Source organism: Dipodomys ordii, unplaced genomic scaffold, assembly GCF_000151885.1.
Source record: "Dipodomys ordii isolate 6190 unplaced genomic scaffold, Dord_2.0 Scaffold28, whole genome shotgun sequence".
In the NCBI taxonomy this organism is placed as follows: Eukaryota; Metazoa; Chordata; class Mammalia; order Rodentia; family Heteromyidae; genus Dipodomys; species Dipodomys ordii.
In genome coordinates this window covers 15,322,912-15,332,347 of record NW_012267244.1, presented here as the reverse complement: position 1 = coordinate 15,332,347, position 9,436 = coordinate 15,322,912, and the positions used below count along the sequence as shown (strand labels likewise).

The window sequence follows — 9,436 nt, the reverse complement described above, 5'->3', positions numbered from 1 at the left end:
TTTTTTTCTTATGTGGTGCTGAGGAATCGAACCCAGGGCCTTGAGCAGGCAAGGCAAGCGCTCTACCACTGAGCCACCTTCCCAGCCCTCCTTGAGCTTCTTTTGCTCAAGGGTAACACTCTACCACTTGAGCCACAGCACCGCTTCCAGCTTTTTCTGTCTATGAGGTATTGAGGAATCGAACCCAGGGCTTCATGCATGCTAGGCAAACACTCTACCACTAAGCTACCATCCTATAGCACCACTTGTAGTTTTCTGGTAGTTAATTGGATATAAGAATCTCACAGACTTTCCTGCCCGAGTTGACATGGAACCTTGATCCTCAGATCTCAGCTTCCTGAATAGATAGGACTACAGGCGTGAGTTTTTGAGTGCAATGCATCATAATCAATATCACCCCCTTCCAGTTGTCTATTCTTAAATCCTAAGAGTATTGTCTTGCAAAATGTTTGTGAAAAATAAATAGAATAATTTAAGGAAAACACTTCAACAGTTCCTAACAGAGATTTGAAGGCAATCTGGGCAAAAAGTTAGCCTTCACCTTTACTAATAAGTTGGGCACAGTGATGTGCCCTTGTAACTAAGCTCAAGTGGTAGAGCACCTGCCTAGAGGGTGCAAGACCCTGATCCAAGCCTTAGTACTGAACTTTAAGGCATAAGTTACTTGTAATAAAATGTACCCATTGTACCTGGATGTGTTTTGACAAACTATCAGCGTGGTCAAGATTGTCCCCAAACATTCCCTTATGCCCTTTGACATCAAGGCTCCCACCCTAGACAGCCATGAATCTGCTGTCATTATATATTAGTTATATTATTATATATTAGTTTCACCATATCTCATGTAGTATGTGCTTTTCTGGTTATCCTTATGTCTGAACTTTACCCATGTTGCATAGTTAGGATAGTAAATGCATTGCTCTTTGTTGCTGAATGTATTCTGTTGTGTGCATGAACTGTCACTGGGTTCTCTGTTTTCCTGGAGGTAGAAATCTGAGTGGCTAGTAATTTGAGTAATGTGTCAACATTTGTGTGCATCTTCATGTGGATATATGGTTGAAGTTCCCTTGGGGAATGCAATTGGGGGGACATGTTCATGAGACCTGTCCAGAAGCTTTGCACACTGTGATTTACCCTCACTGACGGTGTAAGCCTTTGCATTCCTCTACATCCTGGGCCATATGTACTTCTCTTCCCTCCATTCTCTTTCTTTCCTCACTGACTTGAGGCAAGCAAGAACTGTTAGCTATTTCTAAACAGCACAGCACAGCTTCTGTTTTGAAATGCTGATGGTGAAAGCCTGTCCTAACTGCTCTCCACACTGTAGGAGACAACTCCTGTGTCCTGTGCTGTCCTGAACAGCTGGAGAACTGCCCAGTTGTTCCCAGGTAGGTGACTGCGGTGGTCTGAGAGGGGATGCCCAGGATGTGATTTCTCTGGTGGTACTTTGTCAAGGAGGCATTTTCTTCTGAAAGAATTGCAGGCAGCAGTAGCCTGGTGGCTTCTTTGTTGAAATGATTGAACTCAATAATAAGTTTGAACTCAAGGTCTCTCACTCTTGCTTGTCTTTTTTGTTCAAGAATGGTACTCTACCACTTGACTATACCTTTACTTCTGGCTTTTTGTTGTTTAATTGAAAATAAGAGTTATGGGTTTTACTGGTTGGGCTGGCTTTGATCTGCAATCCTCAGATCTCAGCTTACTGAGTACTTTAGATTATTAGTGTAAGCACTCCACCTTTTAGTCATTTATTAAAGCAATCTTAATAAGGATTGCATTTCAGTCAGTGGGTCAGACATGGACTCATCCACTGGAGAATTGAATGGAAAGTGCTCACCTTGTAGAGCTGCTGGCTTTTTTCCTAATTAACACTTTGTACCTTTAACTGTCACCCCTAACTCCACAGCCTCTGTTGTTTTAGATTCATCATTAAAGTAATATCATGTGGTATTTGTCTTCTGTGCCTATCTTACTTCATATGGTTTAGTTTTATCTAATTTGTCATGCTCCACCAAACTTCAAAGAGAGTTTCTTTTGGCTAACCAATTTTCTACTGTGTTTGCACTTGGGTGCACCACATTTTCTCTATTCATAGCTTGGCTATTTGAACAACGTAGATACCTCTTCAACTTGATTTTAAATCTTTGGATAAACTTCTAGAAGTGGCATTGCTGGATCTATTTCACTGTTTTATTGTTTGTTTTTTTGGGGGGGTCCGGTTGTGGGGCTTGAACTCTGGGCCTGGGTGCTGTCCCTCAGCTCTTCAGCTCAAGGCTAGCACTCTACCATTTGAGCCACAGCGCCACTTCCAGCTTTTTTCTTTTTGCTTATGTGGTGCTGAGGAATTGAACCCAGGGCCTCAGGCATGCAAGGCAAGCGCTCTACCACTGAGCCACCTTCCCAGCCCCTATTTCACTGTTTTTAAGTGCTGATTTTTCCCAACTGCAGGTGACCTGTTTTCCCATACAGTAAAGCCCACATTTGGCTAATGAGCAAGGAGGTGAGGCCCTCAAGTGAGTCAGAGGTACAGATCTGGGGAACAGAAGAGGATGACATGACCGAAGGCGATCTGGGCTACGGCCTCGGGAGAAGACCCAGTGGCATTTACAAAGTGGAAGGTTCACATTTATCCATGTCCAAGAAAAGATCGGTCGGGAAGCACTGTAGCCCACCTCCATTTTCAAGCAAGGGGGAAGAAACAGGAGGAGCCCTTTTTCAGTATTGCAAGCATGGCAGTCTGCAGGATGGGTGCCCTCCGGGGTATGGAACCTCCAGTTTCAGGAGACAGAGTAGCTCTGGTAAGCACGCTGCATTTTCCTCCTCCTTCCCTGTAAATATTACCCTAAATGCCTATATTTACAAGTATTTTACTAATCACCCACAGTGATTAGTAAAATTAATAATATATGCTTTCTAGTGATTTCAGTGGGTGATTAACTACTCAGGGCTTCGACTTGCTAGGTGCTCTACCACATGAGCCACACCTCTACCACACCTCCAATCCTGTCCTTTTTTCCCCCTTAAGCAGTATACATTTATTGGTACCACTATACCAGGCATAAGTTTCAGTTAAGTAAAGGAATATTTCTTTCTTTCTCTTTCATTCATTCGTTCATTCTTTCTTTCCTTTTTTTTTTTTTTGTCAGTCATGGGGCCTGAACTCTGGGCCTGGGTGCTGTCCCTCAGCTCTTTTCTTTTTCTTTCTTTTTTTTTTTTTTTGTAGGTCGTGGGGCTTGAACTCTGGGCCTGAGTGCTCAGTCCTCAGTTCTTCAGCTCAAGACAAGTGCTCTACCTCTTGAGTCACAGTGCCACTTCCAGTTCTCTAGTGGTTTATTGGAGATCAGAGTCTCATGGACTTTTCTGCTTGGGCTGGCTTTGAACCATGATCCTCAGATCTCAGCCTCCTGAGTAGCTAGGATTACAGGCGTGAGCCACCAGCACCCAGCTGTCCCTCAGCTCTTGAACCACAGCACCACATCCAGCTTTTTCTGCTTATGTGATGCTGAAGAATCGAATCCAGGCCTCATGTATGCAAAGCAAGCACTCTACCACTGAGCCACCTTCCCAGTCTCTTCCTTCCTTCCTTCCTTGCTTCCTTTCTTTCCCTCCCTCCCTTTCTCTCCCTCTCTCTCCCTCTCTTTTTCTCTCTCTTTCTTTTTCTTTTCTTTTCTTTTTCTTTTTTTCTTTTTTTGGTTGGTTGTGGGGCTTGAACTCTGGGCCTGAGCGCTGTCCCTCAGCTCTTCAGCTCAAGGCTAGCGCTCTACCACTTGAGCCACAGTGTCACTTCCTTTGTCTTTTCTTTTTTCTTTTCTTCTCTTTCTTTCTTTCCTTTCTCTCTCTCTCTTTCTTTCCTTCCTTCCTTCTTCCTTTCTTCCTTTTGAAAGTCCTGGGGCTTGAACTCAGGGTCTTGGCACTGGCCCTGAGCTTTTTCTCTCAAGGCCACTCTTTCAAGACGACAGCACCACTTCTGGCCTTTTCTGAGTAGTTGATTGGATATAAAAGTCTCATAGACTTTCTTGCTTCAAACCGAGATCTTCAGACCTCAGCCTCCTGAGTAGCTAGAATTACAGGCATGAGCCACCAGTGCCAAGCTTTTTTAAAATATAATTTTATTGTTATTATTAAGGTGTTGTGCAGAGGGACTACCATTTCATACGTCAGGTAAAGTGTACATTTCTTTGGACAATGTCACCCCCTCCTTCATTTCCCCCCACTTTTCCCCTCCCTCTCCTGCCCATAAGTTGCATGTTTCATGTTCTACATAATGTATACTGAATACCATGACTGCCTTTATTCACCTTAAAGAAATGAAATTTGGGTCTGGGAATGTGGCTTAGTGGTAGAGTGCTTGCCTAGCATGTATGAAGCCCTGGGTTCGATTCCTCAGTACCACATAAACAGAAAAAGTGGGAAATGGAGCTGTGGTTCAAGTGGTAGAGTACTAGCCTTGAGCAAACGAAGCTCAGGGACAGTGCCCAGGCCCTGAGTTCAAACCTCAGGACTGGCAAAATAAAAGAAAGAAAAAGGAAGGAAGGAAGGAAGGAAGGAAGGAAGAAAGAAAGAAAGAAAGAAAGAAAGAAAGAAAGAAAGAAAGAAAGAAAGAAAGAAAGAAAGAAAGAAAATGAAATTTTAAGCCAGGCTGGTGGCTTACACCTGTATTCCTAGCAACTCAGAAGGCTGAGATCTGAGGATTGTGGTTCAAAGCCAGCCAAGGGAGAACATCTGAGAGACTCTTATTTCTAATTAACCATCAGAAAACCAGAAATGGCTCAAGTGGTAGAGTGCTCACCTTGAGCTGAAGAGTTCAGGGACAGCACCCAGGCCCAGAGTTCAAGCCCCATGACTGACAAAAAAAAAAAGTGCAATTTTAATATAACCAAGAAACAATGATGTCTTCTGTGAAAAGAAAGCCTAAAATTCAGAATCATATTGTAGTGAATGTTTTAAAAGTTCTGCTGTTGAGTCCAACAGATTGTGTACCAGCTCTTGTCTGGTTGAATTTTGTGTAAGCCATGCTGTAAATCTTCCCCTCCTGAAACTCCTCTCTAATTAAAATAAACATGAGTTAGGACAACATGAAAATACAGTTAGCCCTCTTGATTTATAAATTCTGCATCCTCAGTTTTAACGAACTGCAAATCAAAAACATTTAGAAGCTTGGTGCTAGTGGCTCATGCCTATAATCCTAACTACTCAGGAGGCCGATTGCTGAGGATAGAGGTTCAAAGGTAGCTTAGGCAGGAAAGTTCATGAAACTCCTATTTCCAATTAACGACCAAAAACCAGAAGTGGAGCTGTAGCACTAGAGCACTAGTCTTGAGCAAAAAAGCTTAGAGACAGTACACAGGCCTTGAGTTCAAGCCCCAGGACTGGCACACATGCACACACACACACACACACACACACACACACACACACACACACAAGTCTACTTGTTTTTACTTAACATTCATATTTTTCTATACATTTGTGTTTGGATATGGAAATTAGCCAGTTCCCCACATAAGTTTTTATTATAGTCCTACAAAGTGTTCTTATTCAAAATGATGTATCTTTTCCTTTGTGAAATGTTTTAACCTAAATATTAATGTCCTATATTTAACTAAAGAAGTATTTCAAGTTTTTTTTTCCCCCTCTAATAGATTCTAATTCAGAATTATCAAATGAAGAATTAAGGCAACGTCTTCATGAAACTTTAGAGGTAGGTCCTCTTGCTAATACAGAAATTTTCACGTGAGGGACTGGGAAGGTGGCTCAGTGGTAGAGCGCTTGCCTTGCATGCATGAGGCCCTGGGTTTGATTCCTCAGCACCACATAAGCAAAAAAGAAAAATGCCGGAAGTGGTGCTGTGGCTCAAGTGGTAGAGCGCTAGCCTTGAGCTGAAGAGCTGAGGGACAGCGCCCAGGCCCAGAGTTCAGGCCCCACGACCAGACCCCCCACACACGCAAAAAATTTTTTTTTCACGTGAAGTTAGTCCACTGATATTTCATTTAAATTGTACAGAAGGCCTATACTGGGTTTTTTGGTGCATGTCTGTGCTTGGAACTCAACTCAGTCCAAAGCCTCCCACATGTCAAGCATGCACTCTATAGGCTGGGGGTAACATTCAAGTGCCTAGCAAGTGCAAGGCCCTGAGTTCATATTGCTAATTATAAACAAACAAACAAAAACACTGGGTGTTGGTGGCTCATGCTTGTAATCCTAGCTACTTAGGAGGCTGAGATCAGGAAGCCAGCTCAGGTAGAAAGTCTATGAGACTTACATTTCCAATGAATCCCAAAAACTCAAAAGTGGAGCTTTGACTCAAGTAGTAGAAAGCTAGCCCTTAGCACAAAAGCTCAGGAGCAGCACCCAGGCCCTGATATTAAGCCTGGGACTGGCACACACACTCAGAAAAGCATGCATCCTCAGTGAGCCACACCCCAGACTTCTCCAGACTAAAGCCCATGCATACCCATTCTTCATTCTTTTTTTCCTTTCTTTCTCTTATGGATGGGCCCCAGGGTTTCAACTATGCCAGTCAATCATGCTACCCAGCTATAACCCTAGTCCCACCTTTTCTTTCCCTTGAGCCCGTACTTTTCAACAGACTTATGTATCTTATGTTCTTCATCTCTTAAAAAGGCCACTTTTATATGATCACACCCACCATTCTCCCTTTGGCTCTACTTCTCTAATCTCCTAGATAAAGTGGGTGTTACTTCTATCCAAATGCCTTCCCTATACGTGCAATTTGAAACAAGCTGTCTTTACCAGGTGTCGATGGCTCATGCCTGTAATTCTAGCTGCTTGAGAAGTTGAGAATGTAGTTCAAGGCCAGCTCAGAAAGAAAATTTCTCAAGACCCCTCTTATGCCCCCTCTTATATCTGGGTGCAATGGAACACACATGGCATTCTCAGTCACATGGGACACGAGTGGGAGGATGGAGGTTCAAGGCAGCTTAGGTAGAGAATCCACAATAGTCCAATTAAACAGCGAGAAGCTCCACGTGGTGATGTGCCCCTGTCATCCCAACATTAATGGAAAGCCTAAAACAGGCAGATCACAGTACAGACTTGAGCCTAGGCAGGAAGTAAAACCCTTACCTCAAAAAATGACCAGGGAAGCCGAGCACTTGTGACTCATGCCTGCAATCCTAGCTACTCAGGAAGCTGAGATCTGAGTGTTGTGGTTCTGAGCCAACCCAGGTAGGAAAATCTGGGAGACTCTGATCTCCAGTTAACCACCAGCAAACTAGAATTGGTGCTGTGGCTCAAAGTGATAGAGCATTGGCCTTGAGCGAAAAAGTTCAGAGACAACACCCAGCCCCCCAAGTTCAAGCCACTGCTTCATTGGTTCACCATTTATCCTTCCATTCCTATCTTTCTTTTTTTTTTTTTTTTTTAATTTTTGGGTCCAGTCGTGGGGCCTGAACTCTGGGCCTGGGCGCTGTCCCTCAGCTCTTCAGCTCAAGGCTAGCGCTCTACCACTTGAGCCACAGCGCCACTTCTGGCTTTTTTATTTTTGCTTATGTGGTGCTGAGGAATCGAACCCAGGGCCTCATGCATGCAAGGCAAGCGCTCTACCACCGAGCCACCTTCCCAGCCCCCCTATCTTTCTTTTATGTGTTTGAAGTCAGTCTCTTACGGTTCCAAGGAGCACCCCCCCCCAGCTTAGTAAGCATAGCAGCAGAGAGGAAGCCAGTCCCCTGGGAAGCAGGAAGCCCACCTTAGTGTGGGTATAACTCTAGTGAAAATAACTCTCTTAGTTGCAAGGTCCTAAATTCAAATTTCAGCACCACCAAAAAGAAAGAAAGAAGAAAAAAAGGAAAGACCCCCAACTCTCTTAATTTCCTATAGCTGTGACCAAGGACAGAAAGCTGGTGATTTAAAACTACAGAAATTTAAACAAGTAAGAACTCAAGTTCAAGTCCCAGTATTGGTACAAATAAGTAAAAGTAAATGGGGGCTGGGAATGTGGTTCAGTGGTAGAGTGCTTGCCTAGCATGCATGAAGTCTGAGTTCAATTCCTTGGTACCACATAATCAGAAAAAGCCGGAAGTGGCACTGTGGCTCAAGTGGTAGAGTAACTTAGCAAAAGAAGCTCAGAGACAGTACCCAGGCCCTGAGTTCAAGCCCCAGGACTGGCAAAAATAAATAAATAAATCCACAAACAACAACAATAACAAACAAACAAACAAAACCTATCAGAATCCATTAAGACCACCTTTCCAAATAAGGTCATATTCATCTTTCCAGGGGTTAAGACGTGTGTGTGTGTGTGTGTGTGTGTGTGTGTGTGTGTGTGTGTGTGTGTGTGTGTGTCTTTTAGGGGGATACAATATAAGCCATAATTATTTTATGTGACCTAAAGAATTTTCCCCATATTGTTTCTTATGTGTTCTATTTGAGAAAAAGCAGAAAGATTTGGCTGATACTTGGTAGGCTCTCAATTTTAGCAGACTCTCTCACTTGCTAAGTGAAGGTCCTCTGAGTCAAAGGTATGGGGACTAACTTTTAGATTTGCCTATATTGCACACAGGAAGATTTAACTTTATTTCTGTCTACAGGAAGTAGAAATTTTAAAAACTGAACTTGAGGCATCTCAAAGACAACTTGAAGGTAAAGAGGAAGCACTAAAAATTCTTCAAAGCATGGTAAGCACTTTTATACTTTTATCACATACATTTTAATAATTACTAGTATGGATTTGGGTGTGTGTATGTGTGTTTGCGTGTTTGTGTGTGTGCGTCTCTCTCTTTTAGCTGGTGCTCTACCATTTGAGCTATATCTCCACTTTCAGCCTTTTGCCAGTTAATTGTAGTAATTAAGAGTAGACTTGTCACAGGATGCCAATGGCTCACTCCTATAGTCCTAGCTACATGGGAGGCTGAGATTTGAGAATTGCAGGGTTTTTTTCGTTGGTTTGTTTCAGTTTTGGTCAGTCTTGGGTCTTGAACTCTGAGCCTGGGCGCTGTCCCTCAGCTCTTCAGTTCTATCACTTGAGCCACAGCGCCACTTCCCGTTTTCTGGTTGTTTATTGGAGATAAGAGTCTTAAGGACTTTCCTGCCAGGGCTGGCTTTGAACTACGATCCTCAGATCTCAGCCTCCTGAGTAGCTAGAATTATAGGCTTGAGCCACCTATGCCCTGCTGAGAATTGCAGTTTGAGGTGAGACCAGGTAGGAAAGTCTGTGAGACTCTTCTCTTGAGGTGAGATCAGGCAGGAAAGTCTGTGAGATTCTTATCTCCAAATAACCACCAAAAACTTGGAAATGGAGCTGTGGCTCAAATAGTACAGTGCTAGCTTTGAGCAAAAACAACAACAACAACAGAAAAACCCCATAAACAAAAAACAAAGCAAGGGCTGGGAAGGTGGCTCAGTGGTAGAGCACTTGTCTTGCACACATGAGGCCCTGGGTTCGATTCCTCAACACCATAGAAGCAAGAAAAAAAAA

General features: G+C 43.3%; 1 protein-coding gene across 1 annotated transcript in view; it reads left to right on the top strand.

The window, feature by feature from the left end:
- Ccdc125 (coiled-coil domain containing 125) overlaps nucleotides 1-9,436 on the top strand; it is a 31,823-nt gene that overhangs the window by 3,828 nt on the left and 18,559 nt on the right. The window contains exons 2-4 of the mRNA XM_013015825.1: nucleotides 2,449-2,798; nucleotides 5,643-5,701; nucleotides 8,550-8,636. Of these exons, the coding sequence (XP_012871279.1) occupies nucleotides 2,489-2,798; nucleotides 5,643-5,701; nucleotides 8,550-8,636 (456 nt within the window). The 5' untranslated portion in view covers nucleotides 2,449-2,488. The remainder of the gene's footprint in view (nucleotides 1-2,448; nucleotides 2,799-5,642; nucleotides 5,702-8,549; nucleotides 8,637-9,436) is intronic.